The 20,596-nt window shown below is 45.9% G+C and overlaps 1 protein-coding gene across 1 annotated transcript; it reads right to left on the bottom strand.

The window, feature by feature from the left end:
• Window positions 1-7,182: 7,182 nt before the first annotated feature.
• MARCO (macrophage receptor with collagenous structure) lies at window positions 7,183-19,103 on the bottom strand. The gene is made up of 15 exons (XM_064451120.1): window positions 18,888-19,103; window positions 17,725-17,826; window positions 17,111-17,341; window positions 16,660-16,695; window positions 15,373-15,417; window positions 14,894-15,001; window positions 13,476-13,583; window positions 13,312-13,356; window positions 12,647-12,745; window positions 12,504-12,557; window positions 11,407-11,451; window positions 11,151-11,258; window positions 9,842-9,891; window positions 9,330-9,501; window positions 7,183-8,973 (listed from the first exon to the last, which is right to left on the bottom strand). Exons 1-15 carry the CDS (start codon window positions 19,000-19,002, stop codon window positions 8,843-8,845), a joined length of 1,449 nt encoding a protein of 482 aa, XP_064307190.1. The 5' UTR covers window positions 19,003-19,103; the 3' UTR covers window positions 7,183-8,842.
• Between the last annotated feature and the right edge of the window lie 1,493 nt (window positions 19,104-20,596).

The raw sequence follows: 20,596 nt of genomic DNA, 5'->3' as shown, positions 1-20,596 counted from the left end.
CATATAGCACAGAGTTTCTATCTTTTGATGTACCATGCAAAGGCTGTCTTTTGGTCTATATGCCAAGCTTTGTTGTAAAAGGGCTCATCCTTCCCACTACTCATATTTATGAGCTTTTCTTGCTGTTTGACTGGCCAGGAGCAACTGCATGCTGACATGCAAAAGGGAGATCACAGAAGTGCACACAATGGGGATTGCATATCCCAAAGTACTCTAAAATATTTGAAAGACTGGAGACCTGCAGCCCAGTTTCTCTCATTCCTGCCCCATGTGAGCCTCAGCAGCTCATTGCAGGAACCTTTCAGTCATTGCCAGTGTGTGTGTGGCCATTGGTAGTGTGAACCTACACCCAAACCCATACACAGGAATCACATCACCATTGGAGATGTGTCCCCACTCCATAGAAACAGTTTTTGTAAGTGTGTTATAGAAGATACTGGAGAAAAAAAGTGGACTGGCACTTGTAAAATGTCTGAACCACTGACGTGCATGCAACATATTATTATAACAGCTTTTATGGGAGCTAAGCAACATTCAATAGAGCTGGGCAAAACAAAAATGAACAAAAAAGGGCTGAATTTGTAACAGGAGCAAATTTGTCTAGCTCCCCAGATATCAACAGAGCAATGTTGATTTATACCAGCTGCAGATGTGACCCAGGTCACAACTCTCTGCTTCATCTCCTGTGCTGGTTGATGCTTGGAGGCCTTTTACTGAAGTCTCATCACCCAGGACCCTCTCACCAAGCATGGACTCACATATTTACCAAAGACTGTACATTTTATCCTCGCATTTCCAGTGCACTGTGTCTGCCCCATGGGGTCACAGTACGTCACACTGGAGCAGGTCACAGCAGACATGCTGGCCTGTAATTGGAAGTGGCAGTGCGCATCCAGGAGCAACAAAAGGAAAATGTTGAAAAAATTACTTTTTTTCCACATTTCCTTGTCCAAGAGGTGGAAAGTCAGGGTGCCCCAGAGCACTGCAGTCACAGTAGCCCTTGGAAAAGAGGGTTGCTTCTCTCCCTTCTTCTGCCTTCTCCATTCCAGCTTGCACTGGGGGACTCAAAAAGGCTTCTAAAGCAAATAAACCAGGAGTAGGGGACTTCCCCACTCTTAATCTTCCAGTTTTGGAGTATAAACGCAGGAGAAGCAAAGGGCGTTCTTCCTCCACCCATCTATCCCTTAACCACAGCCAGATCTGTTTATAGTGTTGTGCAGCTCTTCCAGGCTGATTGAAATAACTAGATTCTCAGAGACAGGGTATTTCCCTTCCCCCCAGCATTGCTGTAGGAGTCTGTCCCTGCTTGTTACTGGAGAAATTTTATAGCCCTGCAAGTTGAGTCTACAGTCTTTATCCATGCCTGGAAAAAAAAAGCCTTCTTCTTTTAGCCCTGGGATCTTCATCTCTCAGCCCTGGGTAATCGGGAATAGCTATTACTCATGCAAACAGTGCCACTTAAGTTTAGTTCGATCTCATTTCGACCCAGAAGAATTTGAGGGCCTCAGAAGTGTGGTGAGAGCCTCCCACCCCCACGGAGCTTCTCGCATTGCTACTCTATAAAGTCAAGGATCTCCTTTAAAATCCAAGCAACTGCACAATCAGAGAAACAGCAGAGTCCCAGTGTTTGTGTGAGCCCCAGCTACCATGGCAAAAACCTTCCAGACATTCCTGTTCAGATGCTGAACAGGAGTAAAACCATCAAGGTCACCTCCAGTTTGATCTTGGCGCGTGCTGTGCATTCCTCATTTCTCTTAACTCCATCAAAGGCATTAGCGTCCCTTTATAGGTGTGCAGGTTGCCTGGTACAGTAGCTCTTCCAAAAACCTGGCTGTGGGCTTGTCTGTGCCAGGTGGAGTTAACTGTGTTAAGGAAAACTTATTTTCTTTCTTGAACCTTTTCTGAACAATTTTAAGGCAACAACTCTTGGTGGCTCAAGGACCACAGCTGGCCTGCCGTGTCCCAACACACGTTAAGAGTGGAGTTACTGGGAGAGAGCTAGCAGGATAACTAACGTGGCAAGAATGTGGTGGTTTTTGAAGAATGTGGTGCTTTCTCTGCTTTCAGAAAACTTTGAGATGAGGCACCATCCTAGAAAACAAGCTGTAGTTTCAGAATGATGCAGAAACTCCTGGGTGAGTTCTGCCCTGCCCCGCACAGAAAGTCAGACAAGATTATTGTAATGGTCCTGCTGGCCTTAACATCTGTGGGAGTTTGCTGCAGTTCCTTTGAAGAGCTAGTCAGCTTAGTAGGAGTTGACTTTTTTTTTCCTGTTGGCATGTTATCAGAAGAGATCAGGCTAATTGTGCATTTATCTGGAATTAGAATTATGAAGCTACTCTAATAAGGTAGTAATTCATATCTTGAGTGATTTATGGCCTGAGCCTGAAAGTCCACTGAATCCATTGCCTCCAGTGGGATTTGCTAAGGCATCAAGATACAAGGTCATTGCAGAGCTGCGCTCCATCATGCTGCAGATACCCTGGTGGTATGGAACCAGCACATTCACAATGCCTTTTATTTGTTAGGATTTACCCAAAGCATCACAAAGTGGACCCAGAATAAATACAGTTTGTGTATGACTTTCTTATTCACATAGCATACTTATTTAACAACTACCAAAGTCCTCACCTGCCTTCCCCCAATGTGGCACCTCGATGACCTGGGAGGAGTTTCAGGCAGCAATTCTTCTTCACTCTGGAACTTGTACTGTTAAAATTCGTTTAGCTTCAACGAAGGAGAGTAACGAGCTTTTATAGTCCCTGTGAAGTAGTTTTAACCTAGGACTCAAAAGACAAAGACTGCTGTTGAATAGCAATGTTTATTTAGCACTTCAACATTTAAATCTTTCTCCATTTGGATGTGTCTTTCCTTTTGAACTGGAGGCACAAGTTCCTCTATTTGCCTGCAAAACTCTTTTTCATCTCACACTGAATCCCCAGAAAATCCTCAAATATTCTTGCAAATCTCAAAGATATTAAAGCATTAGCCCCCCCCCTTCCTCCCCATTTAGACCTTTGAAGGCTGGTGTGACTAGAATGATTTTGGAGTTATAGCTCAGAGTTTGAATAAAAAATTAAGGGAAGCATTTTGCAATACTGTAGCCAGTACAATAACTAATTACTTATAGATTTTGAGTCACATTTGAAAAAGACAAATACTGAAATAAATGGATAATCATTTGGAGCTACCACTAACAGTTTGTTTAAATACTTTGGGTTAAATTCAGCTCTGTGTCATGGCAGAGCAGCCTCCTGCATCAGTGCCTGCTCCTTGTACTGGTGCCAGAGAGAGCCAAACTGGCTCCTTTGCTCGGATCAGAAACACTTGTAGTTCAGGCTTGTGTGCTGCACTGAGTGGTTGGTTGAGCCTTTACTGGACCATGCCAGTGGGAAGAGAGTTAACCAGGCAAAGCATGGCAAGTTCTGACACCAAATGAAACAGCAAAACAAAATCTGAGGGTTTTGAGGCCAGTTTTTGCCTTCCACCATGGCATTTAGCAGAAAAAGCTAATAAATGTGTTGGCAGATTTGTGGGGATGTGATCTCACGCTGCAAACAGAAGACTTCAGAAGAGAAGGGTGCAAATACAGTTAGTGACCCATATATTACATGATGAGCTTAATCTTTAGATATAGCCAGCATGCCTATTAAAATTTTTACCTGTCTGAAATATGAGCAGAGAATTCTTTCCTTTATTACAGCTGACATTCAACCCAATGAGTTTAATGTATTTTAAAGAACAACAGACAGAACAACTTCTTAGCTGTGAGCCAAATGAAACAGCCTGTTTTACGTTGCAACTGGAATCATCAATAATTTTGCTAAGGTGAGATGCATTATGGATAAATTCAGCATAAACTTCAGGCTTTGGAAACCAGAAGACCTGGTGTTTAGTTAGTAAACAGCATCTCTGTGCCTGGGTGGTGCTTCGAATTGCACATGACTTCTGTTGAGCCTCTCATCAACCTCTGCTGGCAATCTGCAGCCTTCTCCCTGTGTCATTTTTCTGTGGTTTGACGGTAATGCCAATATTGAGACATGGCAATTATTAGATAAGTACTCTTTATTTGTTAACACACAATCTCAGCAGGACCCTCCGTGATCTAAAGCTTCGATGCTGGGAAACCTGCACCTTGTGGTAGAGCTGAGCTTTCCAGATCCTGCTGTCTGTGGAAGAGGTGTTGGCTGGGGCCAAGTGTCTCCACACTAAGGGGCTGGGACACCAGCAACTTGGGTGCTGGTGCAGCAGGCTGGGACAGGTGGCATGCGTCTCCTCCCTTCCCAAGGGACACCAGGTGGGAAAATTCACTTCAGCTGCTTTCCTGTGGATTTTGGTAAATCCTTCCAGCCACAGCATGTATCCCACAGTCTCTAGCTGCTCCCCATTCCTTCACAGTTGACAGAAAGCCCAGTTTTCTTCCTAACAGGAGAGAAGTCCCAGCTTGGTGATAGGCAGACTCTACGAAATGTTCATCTTCTTAGAAAAGCAGGAAGAATGGTGTGAGATATGTTGGGAATTATGTTGTAGGGCTCTGCAGAAGGTCTGTGTCCTCAAGGGTCTTGCTAACTTACCTCAGAAATACATGTGAGTCAGCGAGATGGGGAGACAAACTACCTCAACCCCCCCAATTCTTCCAATCCCAAATCTCTTCAGATCATGAGGAGGGTCAGGGACAGAGATCGGAGCATCTGGAAGTAACAGCATTCCTAAGGGAAAGTATTCCTTTTTAATTAATTGTATCCCTTTTATCCATGACAGTGTAATTGCATTTTGCTTAACTAAATCTTTTTAATTGGTGCTGGGAATGAATGATAAGCAAAGCTGTACAATTCCTTATTAGCTATTATAGATAGCTATTTTAGGGCAGTGTGGGACAGTTAGTTGAGAGACCTAAATGCTGGGGCTGAATAGCACTGAGCTGGCTATTTGGGGAGGGAGGTGGTATGGGCATGCAAGCCAGCCTCTACGTCTCAGGGCTACCCATTTTTGTAGATGCAAGAGGCTTTTTTGTTGCTCACCAACTATCCCGCAGTGACTTGTGGCACTCTTCCTGCCCCAATGGACCTTCCCTTGGACTGGAGAAGTGGACCCGTGGGGCATGAGTGCTCTCCAAACCTGCTGCTCCAGGGGCCTGGTGCTGGGGGTGAGCTGTGCAGCTGTTCCTCCTCTGTCCCTCCAAGGGGATACCTCTGACATGCTGGCAAAATCTGGGGTTTGCCTTAAAAAGAGTGTTTCTACCTATTAAGAGTGGAGAGAAAAACCTGTAAAACAGTCCTGACTGCCTGGCAGTGTCCCACAAACCATCAGGCACAAGAGACTGAATCACAAAGGTATTTTCCACGCGGAGCAGGTGGCGGCCCTTGAGCTCCCCTTAGTGTCGGGAAGGAGCATTTTTAATAGATACACGTCGTCCGTGGAGATCACTGTGGTGTGTCCTGGTAGTTCAGCACTGCTGGGTTACTGGGGAGGTACCCGGGGCTCATCCGCAGGCCCCGTCGTGCCAATGAGCACCCCCGTTAGCTGTGCGTCCAGCATTTGCCCTGGCTGGGAAACGTTTATTTGACACAAGAATTGACATGAGGGTAATTCAGGCCCAGCTGTCCCCATGCTAGTTTTATCCAGTGGTTCTGAAAAAAAAAAATCTGGGTGGGTTTGTTTTTTTGGTTTTTTTTTTTTTGCATTTTGGAATTAAATAAAGGCTTTTCTTACCTCTACCAGAACACAACACAGCAGTGAGTATGGCAACGTATATCAGGTGAGAAGCTGCAACAGATATCTGTTATTTGAATTAAAAGTGTGGAATTTAGTGTGAACTTCTGAATCTGCTAAAGCTGGACTTTGACATTTTATTTCTGGCACCTGGACTCCTGGCTCTAGCAGGAAGAGAGCCTGCAGCCTAACAGTCTAACAGCCTTCACAACTCCTTCAACTCAACTACCTCTTACAGGAACTGTGAAGAATTTCTTCCTGCTTTAACATTAGTGACTTCTTTCTGTTTTCACCCTGGTTTGGACAGAAGAGGATCAGATGACAATTTTGCTGACACCACCTAGCATCCTTTGCTGTTTATTCAGAGCTGGGCAGCGCTTCTCCAAGAGAAGCCGTTGGGACTGACACAGGGAGTGTGAATCACGGGCACCACGACTCGCTCCCCTCCAATGGATCCTGTTTCTTGCACGTGGCACACCTTGCCTTGGGCTTGGTTCTCCTCTTGCAGCTCAGACATGCTCTGCTTTCATAGGCAGAAATGGCTGTGTTTCTAATTCTTGTGCAACCTCTGTGCCTGCAGTTCTCCCCCCAGCTGAGTGGGCTTCCCTCTCCAGACCAGGCACACAGAGTGGGTTTATGAAGGCAAAGTTTGTTTTCCTACCAGGCTCTGGTTTTGCCAGCACGGTAATATTAACACAGGTCCTGGTCCTGAGCCTCCTGTTTCCCTTCCTAGACCAGAATAAACTCTGTTGGTGTAAGACTTCTCTACTGGTTCCTGCATCCCCACTGAATGAAGGGGGCTGTGCCAATGCTACCAGGCAGCTGCATGTTTTGGCCTGTTCCCCTTTAGCAGTGGCGTTGCCAGCCCCTGTAGCCATTGTCCCGGCTGTGTGCCTGCCTGAGCCACCTCAGGCGCCCTTCTCCTTCCTTCTTTAGTCCCTGCAATATAAATGCCATTTTGTGTACTCACCACTGAACTCTTCAGTGTTTGCATGGGCTCTCCCAAGCTGCTAGGAAATGCCTCTGACTCTGCATTTTGCAGACTACATCTGGACTGCAAGGTGAAGAAGTGGCAGAAGGGTAGGTTATGCATGTCACACTCTGGTTTCTGGCCACACTGTTGGACAGTGCTTGGGTTCAACCTGTTCCTGCTGCACTTAGGAGCAGACAGGCTGGACTATGATGTCCTTTACCCTGAGCATGCAGATCTAACCCCTGGTGTCTTGACCTTAATCCTGGCACAACTGGATGCCTATTCTTCAAAAAGGAGATGTATGGGAATTTAAGTCCAGTCAAAGGGTCATCACTGAGGGCATGGTGACTTTCCCTTCAGTGGCAGTTTTGCCTGATGAAAAAAATCAAATGTCTCAACATTTAGCCTGAAAAATGGTGAGGAATGTACCCCGTTAGCAAGAAAAGTGAGAAAATGGGAGTGTAAGCACCACATGCTGATGTATCAAGACAAGAATATAGCTTGTAAATCCTTTATTTTCTAACAGTGGAAATTCTTTATGTACATGCTGCCACACAAAAAAGAGATGAAGGAAACCCGTGCAGGCTCAGCAATGTCTATGGGAGCACTGCGGAAAGCTGCGTTAGCCCAAGTGCCGGGTACTCAGCATGCTGTTAGTGCTGGTGGGGCTCCCTACCAGAACAGAAAGCTTTTGTCTCTTCTCGTGCAGATGAGCCACTGTCCTCTTCCACCAGCTTCGAATTAGATGTTGTTCGTTAGGTTTCACCTATGGTTTGTAGCAGGTGCTCCTTGCCTCCTCTAAACCAGAGCCAGGAAAGGTAAGCAGCTCTCTTCATTTTCCTGCTATCAAAGGCATCAGAGTGGATACTGGAAAACACTTGGGATTTTCCAGACTTCTCTCCTGAGGCCTGAGACTCCTTTGGGTCAAAACGGAGAGCTTTGTTGCAGACTGCACTGTTGGACCCTGCACAGTGCTGTGTCTTCTCACTCACGTCAGCCCTATTGCCTGCTGCTCTTACCAGCACTGCTCAGTTTTTTCACTTATAGCTGGCTTTCTAAGCACTAAAAACAAGTTTCAAAGCCATGTAGACAAATGCAATTATGACTTACATTAAGGCAGAGATGTGGAGTCTCTTACATGTATTTCTGACATTTTAAATAAAACGTCCACAAGCAGGTTGTTGCGATGTGCCCAGCTACATGTACACAGGCTGCTGTCACCTGCTGAATGCCCGTTGCTGGTGGGAAAAGGGAAGACTTAGGTCTTAAGAAAGAGAAGCCTTTCAGCTGTTATCTCAGACATGTATAACACTTTGAGTTAAGGCAGAAGCCTTTGGTTAAGGGTCCATATTTTCACTCTGGAAGTTTAATTAGCTGATACTTCCCCATTACTGCTTTTATTCATCATCCTTTTGCTTTACTGGAGAATCTGTTTTCTAAAGGTATAAAAACACTTAGCTTTATACACCGGATAAAGTAAAGGGGATCCTGGGGACAGGCCAAGAAACACTGACAGAGAGGGCAGAGGACTTGGCTGAGGTCAAAAACAAGGTCTGTGCTAAACCTGGATACTGCAGCACCTAGATCCCAGGCACTTATTTTTGCACTTTAACCTGTGATCAGCATTGTTTCTGGAGAACATTTATATTTGAATGCCAGAGAGATCATCTGATGATTTCTGAGCATCTCTTGTCTTGGGTGTATGCACTTCACTGGGGGTTTTAGGCTCAGACTCACAACTGTGATGAAGATGGACTAGGCCAGCTAAGCTTCAGTAACTGCTCAATTCTGTACATTCATCCTGCCTTCTCTTACTGCACGAAGCTCAAGGGGACCAGTTCTCCTCCTATGTTGACTTAAGAGATCACACACATGTGAGCTACTGCAGATGAGCTGATGTCAGGTAGCTGGAGAAGCTGTGAACTGTCTCACATGCCTGGTCTGCAGATGTTTCGTGACAGCTGGGACATTTCAAGTTACCTGTGGGTCTTGCAACCTTTACTGATTTATGGGAAATTCAACTTTCTCTGTCAATATTTTTATGACCTGGTAAAGACACTATAAGCACAGCCTGAAGAAATTGGGTGTGCGCTATGAACAAGAATGCCTTAGAAAGCAGAGGCAGGCAGCAGCTCCCAGGGCAGCCTCTGTGGCTCTTCAACTGCACTCCACCCCAGCGTCCTCGTTGTGGGAGCAGTTGTTCACACCCCAGTCGGGCTTTGCACAGTCAAAAATTGATAGTTCCCTCCCATTGCAATTCACATCATCAAGCCAAATTGGTCCAGTACCTTTAGAGGATGAATTAAAAAAACAAACAAAAAAAAACCCAGTTGGACAAAAGAAAGAGGAATATGCATTTTTCCTAAAGAGAGCCCTGTGGATAGCAGAGGTGCGTTGAGTTGCAGGTTTGGCTTGTTGCAAATCAAGCCTTTGGGCACACTTCAAGCAGCATTTAACATGCAGCTCCCTCATCCCAAGGGGAACGAGCTGCCTCTTTGAGCAGATCCTCTTTGCTCTCCTGCTGCCCATGTAGAGGATCTTGCTGTGGTGCTTTCTGGGCGTGCATAACCTCCTGTGCTAGGTGGGTAACACACCCCCTGACTGAGGCCTGGTCTGGGGAGGTGGAAGGCTCTTGTAGACTCACCTGGTGGTGCTGTAAAGGTGGAGACCGCACGGTTGTATCCCAGCATTCGGCAGACCACAGAGGCGTCTTGTGTGCCCCAGCTATCATCACATATTGTTCCCCACGAGTCTTGGTGAAAGATTTCCACGCGGCCCCTGCTGCCCCCTCCTGCGATTCTTATAAGTTGTCTGAAGTTGCCTGACAGTTCAGAGGACAAGAAAATAACTCTACTAGTCATATGGGCATGAGGAAAAAAACACATTGAAAGATACAAGCAGTGACTGGCCAAACAAGACAAATGTTTCCATTGCCATGGCTGTAGCCAGGATGGGACCAGAAGTTACTGGCAGTCCAAATCCAAACAATTCAGGGTCATTTCCTGGGTCTGGAGACACCAGGCTGTAGCTCAGCACACAGAACCCTTGATTCTGGTAACTGTGCTGCAGGTTAACCACTGTGCACAAGGGGCACCTTGGTCCTGATCTCAAATAGCTTCAGTGCCAGAAAGCAAGTGAGAGAAGAAGAAATAAAAGTCCAGTACCTTCTCCCTTTTCACCTTTGCTCCCTTTCATTCCTGCATAACCTGTTCCAAATTTAAAAACAAGCAAATATTTAACAGCTGTTTTGGGGAAAATCCAGTTATTAACTTTTTGTGAATAATTGGGTGAGTCAGAGATACGAGGGCTCTGTCCGCTTGTGGAATGGACCCTCTGAAGTGACTAAAGGTATGTAAAAGAAACATGCAAGAAAAGTAGGATAACGTACAGCAAAGTCTTCCTAATGTGTGACCCAAGAAAAGGGCCACTTGCAAAATCCCGTCCACTCACTCGTGGGAAATGTATCTTATTCCCACTACTCCCTGTAAAATGACATCTCTGATATCCTTTGGGCTCTCCAGAAGAAGGCATGGTATCTCCCAAAGTATTTGCAGGAAGACCTACATCATGGGGTTTGCTCTCTAGGTGCTGCCATGGGACAGCAGAAAGCCACTCCCAACAGTCCTCTGTACTTCTGTGCATTATCCTGGTCTTGAGAGCAGAGGTGCTTGAAAAAACAGAATGAGCTCTTCCTCCTCAAATGACCTCCACAAAACACACATTGCCGTCCCTTTCTGCGGACCAGGAGCTGAGACCCACCTGGAAGGCAGTCCCTAAGCTGCGGTCACCCCAGTTATCCTTTTCCCCTCCTCCAGAGGCAAAGCTCCAGAAGAGGAATGCACAGAAGAGTCTCAGATAGGCTCCAGTTTATTTTACTTCTGAAGACTCTTGTACTGTACAGTGAAAACAAATAAAAGAAAAATAATCTGCAGCACTGTTCATTTCCTGTGACCTGTTGTAATTGCTGTTTTTGGTGGTTTTTTACTACACGTCTTATGGTATTTGGAAGCATTCTGTGATTGGAAGGAAGGGGGCTAAGGATGGGGAGTAGCTGTAGTATTGGCCCTTTTGAACTATTCTTGTGTCCTACAATTAGGGAGGTGTGGTTAAATAGCCCTGGTGTTTCTGATTCTATGTTCCTGGCTGCAACATTTACGTGGGATTTATCCCAGCAGTGTGGTATGCTGCAAGATGTCTCTGTACATGGCAAAGAAGAGCTGTTCCAGTTTTCTGCGAGTTCAGGAATTTGAGAAAATCTAATGCATCTGTTTACTTGCATGTCTTTTAGCACACCTCCCAGGGTGTAAGTGTGACACTCTGTACATTCATCTTCCAGGAAGATGGATCTGTCTCTTGAGTTCCTCCAAAGGAGCACTGTAAACATGCCCCACAACAGCTTGTGCCAGTCTGTGTTGTACAGTCCCAAACTCATCAGCTCCACAGACCCCGTGGTAAACAGCCTTACCAGGAAATCCACGTTCTCCCTTGGCTCCTTTTGCTCCCGGTACTCCTTTTAGACCCTGAGGGCCATAATCACCCTTGCTTCCTTTTTCGCCAGCTAGGCCTGGGTTTCCTGGGTGGAAAGCAAGAAATTAATTGCCTTTATCCCTTCCCAAGAAAAGGACATGAGGATCATTTTATATTGATGCAGAGAAGTGGAAAGTAGCATTTAAAGCGCTTTGCATTAACAGAATAAGTTATGCTGTCAAACAAGGGTTTACCTGTCAGACCCATGTCTCCTTTTGTTCCCTTTTGCCCTGGAAGACCTAAGATCATCAAAACAAACAAAGATTTATAAGACAGATATTTCTACATTTATAAAAGCTTATGCAAGCTATTATTCATGGTGGACTTCAACTCATCTAGTTTAGCTGTCTACACTACAGGCATCTATTTCTGAAGTGGGTGTCTTATTTCCCATTATACTCAGTGCAGACCTCGTCAATTAAGAAAATACAGGCCATGGAGAATTGTCGTCTTCTGAAGTAAATCAACTTCTGGTCATTTATATCATATCCTAAACTCCACTGACGGGGTAGAAACCCTCCCTCCAGCTGGGTCTTTACTGACCATATAGAAAGCCTAGACATGTAAATTTAGGTGCATCAGACATATGCAAGGACAAAATGTTGGGCCAGGTAACTCCCATCCTTATCATCCAGGTATCAATGAATGCAGAAGGGTGCAGCACTTGGACCTTTGTCACCTCCTAGTGGAGATGGGAGGTTGCATGCACTACATAAATCCAGGGTTAAAAGGGTTGATTCAAGAGAAATGCATTGGAATAGGCTTGTACTGCAGAATGTCACCTTATCATTTGATTGCCTGGGACAGAGAGGTGGCCTTCTTCAGATGGAACGTCAAAGAAAAGGCCTAGGTTATGCACTCTAAGTTGGCCTCTGAAGGTACCTCTTCCTGCAATGCTACAGAGGAGGCCAGGACAGATGCTTGCTAGAGAATACCCTTCCCCATCAAATTTACAGCCAGTAAAATTTGTCTGTAGCTCCAGGATAGGGAGGTGGTTGGTTTATCTTGCATTGCTGCTTTGTCTGTACATTTTCTATTTATACAAAAATGAAGGCAACATCACCTCCTCATGCATGTTACAGATGGTTGAAACAACCCCTCCAGTGAATAGCTACCCCCTGCCCCCCGTCACTCTGGCAGAGGCCCAGGGCCAGGCCCACCATTGCATCTAGGGATACACTGGGGCTCCAAGAACAGGACTCAACAAGTCTCCTCCTTGCTGTTGCAGATCCCCTTCCAATGTCTGCATGATACATGTTGTTGACCCCAAACCTGTTTTATTCTCCTTTACCTGGTAATCCTTTGTCTCCCTTTTCACCTCTAAGTCCTGCAATGCCTGGTACTCCTAAAATTAAAAACAAATCAGTAAGGGCAAAGCCATCACACAAAAGTGAGGCAAGAGTCAGTGAGTTACAGGTTTGAGTAGCATTGTACCTGGACTACCAGTGGGCCCACGGTCCCCCTTTTCCCCTTTCTGACCAGGTCTTCCTTCAAGGCCAGGAGTTCCCACAGGTCCTCGCTGTCCGGCTATGCCTTGAGGTTGAGCAAAAGCAGCACATGTGAAATGCAACATAACACATGAAGGAGAAAAAAGAAAGATAGATCAATCACCAGCACCTGCACTGTGCAGATGGAGCTGACCATACGAAGGCAAAACAAACACTGGGTCTCTCCATATTGTAATCCTCTTGTAGCAATGCTAATCTTGGTGCTGCAGTGGATGAAGGTCTGGAGTGAAAGGTTGTATGGACCTAGGTCCTTGCAGACCATCAGCCTTGAAAGGCACAAATGTTTTCCTAAAAGGCAGCCAATTTCTGTCCTTGTGTGCACACGCATGTCAGGAAGGAGGACATGACCCTCCATGGTACAGGACCCTTCTTTCCTTCTCATCCTCCTGCATGTTGAATGGGGTCCAGATGAGACAGCTGAGGGTGTGGGATGGGTTTGAACAATGTTGGTATGGTTTCTTCATCTAATCATCATCTTCTCTTACCCATGCTGGGATCTAGCCTGCCTGCAGTTTTCCTTGTCATGATGCACCATCTATAAGTGATCAGTCTCATCTCTCTAGAAGAAACTGCACCTTCTGTACTGCTTACCTGCCTCTCCTTTCTGCCCAGGACGTCCAGGCTCCCCCGTGCTCCCTGTAACAACATCCTAGCATCAGTGCTAACAAAGTTTACCCAAATGCTTCAGCTAAGACAGCTCTCCACCATGGCACGCATGTGCTGGAGGTGGGTTGCACTATGTTCTCTGCACTTACCATTGAAACCCGGCAGTCCTGGGACTCCCTGCTGTCCCTGAGGACCTATGGGTCCACGGGACCCAGGGTCTCCCTTCTTGCCCATTTCGCCTTTCTGTCCTTGAGGACCTATCAAACAGCACAACACATGTATAAACTCAAAAGAACGTATTCATTGTCTCTGCAGCCAGTGGAGCACCTCTGTCTAGCTGCGACAGTAGCAGTGTTCGGCCTCAAATCTGCATTTACCATTCAGTGGCATTCCCATAAAGCTGTAGGAGGACAGGGCTGGATGGCACCTCAGGAGTCTGTCTGAGCCACCTCCGGCTCTTCCAGACTGTCTGCCCATATGTTTGTCTGACCTGATGTTAAAGACTTGCAGTGGTGCCATGACACCTCCACAGTCTATTCCCCAAACTATCCCTACCACTTGCTTTCTTCTCTAGTTAAATATCCCTTACTGCAGTCTGAACCCTTCCCTTCTCCTAGCCACAGTGGAGATGGAGGACAGTGTATTCCACTCCTCTGCTTCCAGGGAACTGCCACTTCTCTCCTTATCCTCCTCTTTTCTGAACAGGTGATCAGCATGCTCCAAAAAAGCTGAATTACTTGCAAGTGCCTTATTTAAAGATTAACATCTCCTTCATCTTTCTGCTCCAGAACTATCCCAAAGTCCTCACCTTTTGGTATTCCTCCTACTTTCACTTTTCTCTTCTGGAGCAACTTGTGTTAATGAGCGTACTGGAGTATTTGGGATCTGATGGAAGATCTGAGGATCAACCTGTCCAACTGTCCTCCCTGGTCTGCACCAAACACATCTTCTGCCATCCTGCTTTCAGCATTTCCTGTCTGGGTGTAGCCCATGTGAGACCACTGAATAACAGCTATCAGGAGGTGCCCACTAATGCATTTACATGGGTGAAACATGGTGCATAAGTCTGCTACTCAAGGTGTATAAAAGTCAGGCTTATATAAGATATAAAGTTCTCAGAAATAGGTTTTACTAAAGTGAGGACTAACACCCACATGCTTGTGCATATAAATTATATTGTATTATTTTATACCATTAAATCCTGCTGCAAACATTATGCTTTTAATCTGGGATAGGCTGATAATTGAATACCCGTGGCTTTCGTTAGATAAAGCTTGTTCTATAAAGAGACTTCCATGGTGCAGAGTCAATATTTTGCTCCTTCCCTTTCCCCATCCCTCCTTTGGGAGCTTTGAAGGAGCATGACATGAAATGATATCCCTTCAGATCAGGTTGAATGTCCTGTTCACCCAGCTCCCTCATTGATTGGTAAGCCACTCTCAGGGCTTCCTGGATTTTTTGAAATATTTGACCTATGAAGACTTCTTCTGGTGTTTTAAGTAGGTTGAGTTTAAACAGGAATACATGGGAGAATCTTAAAAATGTTGAGATAATGAAGAAGTCTTACCTGCAAGCCCCATCTCTCCTTTTTCTCCTCTTGTTCCTGGTTCACCACTTGGGCCAGCAGGACCAGGATCTCCTTTGCTCCCCTTCACACCCTGTAGTCCACGAAAGCCTGCAAGGACAGCACCACCTTTCTGTTGCTTCACTGGGAGTTGTGACCAGAGAACACCAGCAGCAGGCCTTGTGGCTCAGCCGTGGGCATGAGCCAAACTCTGCTCTCTGTGCTCTTGAGAGTGGTGCTGATGGCAGTGAGGAACTGGCCCACCATGGTGAACAGTGCACGTTGACTTTTATAATGAGATTTTTTTTCCAGCAAAATTTTGCCTTTGTTCGCATTAGTTTTACATAGGCTTATTTCCTTCAACTCTAACGATATTCCTACTGACTTACACCTTGACTGAGGACAAGATTGCCCATAAAATCATCCATAAAGCCACTTTATGTTCACCCACAGAAATAATTCAGGTGTCAGAAAAGCCTTACCTTGGATTCCTTGGTCTCCCTTTGTCCCTGGTGGTCCCTGAAGCCCTGAGATGTAACATACATATATCAGCTGACACACATCATCTATTCACAGTAATGGCTAGGAAGAAGAGACTAATTTTTTAATCATCCTTTGTGCATGCACCTTCAGTCACCACCGAGGCCAATCTTCAGCTGGAAGGAACCAGTACAACTGCTTGAATAAAGTCTGTGGAGCTCAGCTGAGTGCATGGCTGGGCAGGGGCCAGCTGTTCTCCAGCCAAGCCCAGCTCGTGGGACCTTTGGGGAGATCTTTCCTGAAAATACACTGAACTATTGGGCTCTGATGTATAATAACAGTGCTTGGCGGGAGGTGCTGTTTCAGTATTATAAGTGCAGCCAGGAAGATATGAAAACATGATTTTTTAAAAATATATTAATTTTTTTTTCTTCAGAAGGACTCATGAGCGTAGCCAAGAACTAGGGATGGATGAGATATAGACCTGACCTAACAAGGACTGCATCTTAGATCATCATCATAAGACCACAGAAACTCTGGTTTCTCTGGACATTGCCTAGTCCAACCTCTGCTGAAAGTGGAGCCAATATTAGATCAGGACTTCCTGTATCCTCAGAGTCTGGAGATATTTATCTCCTGCAGCGGGTGAAGTTCTACCCAAAACCCCCAGGTACCCAGGGCATCAAGGCTCTGAAGTGGAGCACTTGCACCCAGTTGCTCTTGAGTCTGTGCAGTCATTTCCCCAAAGACAGGGTGGGCAAGGTCCCAAATCTGTCATATTTGTTACATGCTCTATTCTGCTGGAGCACTATAAAGCAGGGACAGGGGAGGTCTCCTTGAGTTGTCCTGGAGTGAGTTGGGCAGCAGAACTTGCTATGTCTGGGGCAGAAAGCCCAGCTATCCACTGGTCATAGGATGCACATAAGCCCCTTCACTGGTCTTCTCATCTCACGTGGAGATTTGGGACAGTTATTGCAGATAGTGACCAGGTATAGTTCTTCCATCGCCCCTGAGCTTTTCTGGTGGGGTAGCAGTGAGGAGGCAGAGCCAAAATGCTCCTCCGTGGTGGTCACTGACCTCTGCGTGAGCACTCGGGCAAGGTGAGGCTCCTGGGGCATCAGTCAAAAGGTGAAGCAGGTCTCCTCATGGCCAGGGCACTGGGTGTTTGCACACGGGGTAGGGTCTGGGTCTAGAGACTGAAATCCCAAATCCTCACTTCAAGTCTCTTAGGGGGAAAAAGGGAAAGAGGAAAAGAGGAAAAGTTGCTTACAGTTCGTTTACAAACATACCTGGTGGACCAGGATCTCCTTTGCGCCCAGGAGGCCCTGAAATAAATATATAATGGATATTTTTCAGTGGTCAGCACTCAGTGGAGAACATAGCAGTATAAGGTTGATAGGTCTCGGCTGAAGACACCACCCTTTTGGAGGGCACCCAGAGCCCAAGTCTACAAGTTACGAGAGGGAAGAGCAGCCCAGAGCCACGTGTGCAGCCGCAGTGGGATTTGGGGGCATTGCGCAGGGCTGTGCTCCAGCTTCTCCAGGTGTGTCTAGCTCCCCGGCCAGGGCATCTGGAGCCAGTGTTCAACCCTGGGCAGTGGAGCATCACTAACCGACAGGAAGACCAAATCTTGCCCTAGTTATTTGTTCATCTGAACTAGGTTTTTGGCCCAGCTTTGCCACTGGTACAGAGGAACCAGCTTTCCCCACTGACAGCCAGCATGGAGAAGTGGACCCATACCTGCAACCAGGGTGATGTTGTTCATCATCATCATCAGGTTTGCATTGCTGCTTTTAATTATGGTGATTTCCTCTTCTAAGCTTTTCCTCCAGTTTTCTTCATGTCCCATGTGCTTCTCTACAGAGTTTCTCTCCAAAAGCAGTTTGCTGGCAAAGTAGCTTTCCAGAATCTCTTCCGTATACGAGGTATTTTGTTCTTGAAATTTCACTATGTCTCTCTGCATCTTAAACACTGAGGAAACAAAAGGCCCAGGCAGTGAATATTCCCTGCCCAATCCAGCTGGGAAAAGCCTGTTCGGCAGAGCAGCTCCTCAGCACCCATGTAAGATACCAGGGGTTAAACACCACTGTTTGACCGAGGGAGGTCGTTTTCACATGCCAGTCCTTGCTGCAGCCAGGAGTGCAGCCAGGAGTGCTTTTGCAAATGCAAAGCACATATACGGGTGGGGGAATGGTTTCCTGCAGTGGCTGCTTTGGCCTGCGGTGTGTGGAGAAGCTTCTGTGCTCCCCCGGAGGTTTCCTATCTGCATGCTCACCCCTGCTCACCTGTGCCCCCGAGAGCACCCAGCAAAGCTGTCTTCTGATGTCAAGCCAGGAGTAAGGTTGCAGCATTACCTTTGTATGCCAGCAGCCCCTGGCCAACCGTCAGCAGCAGCAGGTAGATGCTGAGGACCGTCCGAGCACAGCATGGGGATGGCTTTCTTTGGCTTCGAGGCTCTAAAAATCAACAGAAGTAGGGTAGACATCCTCTCACATCTCTCCTGCTACAAACTCTGCTCATTTCCAGCCATTTCAGGCTTGGCCACAATAAATTAACAGTTCTTCCCAGTCATGGGGAGCAGCAAGGTCCCTCCGTGACACTGCCAGGTCCTGCAGGCTGCCTTCCTCTCTCCCGGGCTTTGCACTACAACTCACTTGGCCATTTTTTCCTCAGCTATCTTAAACAGCTCACTTCTATCAAGCTTAATCCAGCCTGTAACAGGATGAATGTGGTTGTTCTCCCCTTTCTGCATCAATAAAATTCCTGTTTCCATCACTTCTAGCTGTCCCAGGCTGCCATTCAAAGAGGGTTGCTCAAAGTACATGCCCCCTCGATCCACAGCACTGCAGACATGCGATCCCAACAGTGATGAATGTATGCATCAAAAACAAAAAAGAAAAATCAATAATAAATTGAACTGCAGAACAAATGAAAACGAGTTGTAATATTTGAAACAAATCGTCACCAGCAAGCGTAAAAGAAATAAACTGCTTTGTCAAATTTTGGCCTTTAGGGAGAAAGAAGTATTTCAGAAGCATTAATAACTACTTCAGACATTCAGCAAGTTACCCTTAATTGATTTTTTTTCAAAGTAGTGTAATCAGGAGTTTAAAGTCTTTTTTAAAGTTTTAAAAGAGTACAATGATTTAATTAGTTTTACAATAGAATGGTTAAGTCAGCAATGAAGTATTTATATTCAGCTAAAAATAAACTTTTTTTTTATTGGGTCTATTGATTTTGGTATACTAACTATTAAGACATGAAAGTTTTACTCAGTGAAATTAAGCATTTCCTAAAAGAGGAAAAAACTAATTTTTTCTGATCCTCAGCATCAACTTTTAGCTAGAAAGAACATTTTCACATACTTCTCTTTTTAAATGGAAGTTAATTTACTAGCGGAGTCACTGTAAAAAGCATTTAATATGCAGTGTAAATGCAGTATTTAATTTTTATATTCTGCTTTCTTCATAGACCAGATAAAATCCATATCAATCTGTTTAATAAAAAGAAACCTTACCACTTATCTGAAAGGTTGTGGTAGAAGCTGAGGCAAACCCAATCTTGTCTGAAACACTGAAAGTGTTCATATCACTCAAATTTCCATCTTCCCCGTAACTGTCTTTAATTTTCATGACAAATTTCTTGTGGCTAACCTAAAGCCTTGTCAGATTATGGACAATAAAGAACTGGAGGGACTGCCTATCTGCCTCCTGATATGCTTTCTGATATGCTTTTCCTATTTGCTCAGTTTTTATAGACTTGTGAGAACTCTGATGTGGTAATTTGAACAGTTCCTCAAAAAATCCCACAGCTAAGACGTTCAGCTGCTCTTGTGTGCTCACTTGGGGACACCGTGTCCACAGAGCCTTGGGCAGAATCCTGCAAGAGGTTCAACCCTGAGTTATTCAACATCTCTGCACTTTAGTGGGGTTGGGTGTGAGGTGGCCATTTTGCTCCTAACACAGGTAAACCTCCTCATGTAGCCAAGACGACCCCAGGTTCAACGTTAGCTTGGAGATCCACACCCTGGGAGGGGAGATGAAGCACTTCGTGGTAGTGATTAACACATTACCTTGCACCAAGGTGACAACTTACTGATGGTGCATGACTGAAGTGCAAGGAGGGAAAGAATAAGGACGAGTTGTAAAGACAAGTGAATGACGGTGGGATGGGGGATGCTGAAGCCCAAATGGGTTTGGGATGTAATGGACAAGAGACGCTTGCAGCCTCCTTGCCAAGGCTCTCTCCACCCCCTGCTTCCTCCCTGATCCATTTTCCACACCCATGGACACAATTCTTACCACCTCACCAATTCTTTGCTCGTGCCCTGTAAAACTCAACACTGCAGACCTCACAGTAGCATTTGACTTTTTGGTATCTCCATTTGTGCCAGGGCTGATTTTGAGTTCACAAAGCGAAGTGACTCACCCAAGCCTGCAGGCAAGAGCTGTCGGTAGGCGCCGGGCAGAGCCCTCCACACCCACGCTGCTGCCACCATGTGCTGCCCTCTCTGAGGCACGGAGCTGTCCCCATCACACACTCTCTTCCTGGGCTGCAGGTCTGTGCTCATCCGTGGGGCTGCTGCGTCCTCATCACTTTGCATGGCCATGGAAGAAAGTGTGGTGTACACTTCAGGTAGACACGAGCTGGAAATCCACACCCTGACAGCCCAGCACAGAATGAAGCCTTCTGTTCTGCACCTGACATACGGACCTCTTAAAGGCTTAAAACAAAAACATGTGGGGATTTTTAAATCCACTTCTGCATTCTCCTTTCAAACATGCTTGTGCAGCTGTGACCTGCTTTGGCACCAGCAGGGAGGAAGATGAGTCCTCCATTATCATATATCCTGCTACACACAGCATAGGAATTGGGATAATTTGATTCACTGTGAAGGGCTCAGATACCCCCTTGAATTAGGGTGGCTTGAGAGGTTACCACTGATCAGCTGAGCCATAGTAACTACCTGTGCTTGCTCTCCCTTCGTGGCATCGCCTCTCCACTGGGGCAAGGGCTCATATCCAGCCCATTTCTAATGGTTTGGATGGTTCAGCTGACCACTCTTTGCAATCCGGAAGCCATCTACTCTTGCTGGGCCAGGTGATGAGCTGAGCATGACTGCATTTTTGTTGCCAAGTAGATGTTTATAAGGATGGATATGATTCAGGTGCATGCAGATAGCAGATTTACAGTAGAGGCTTTTAACAACACTTCTAGGCAAATCCA

This window comes from Phalacrocorax carbo, chromosome 5 (assembly GCF_963921805.1).
Source record: "Phalacrocorax carbo chromosome 5, bPhaCar2.1, whole genome shotgun sequence".
In the NCBI taxonomy this organism is placed as follows: Eukaryota; Metazoa; Chordata; class Aves; order Suliformes; family Phalacrocoracidae; genus Phalacrocorax; species Phalacrocorax carbo.
Note: the sequence above shows the minus strand (reverse complement) of the source record. Positions and strands in the feature narration are given on the sequence as shown.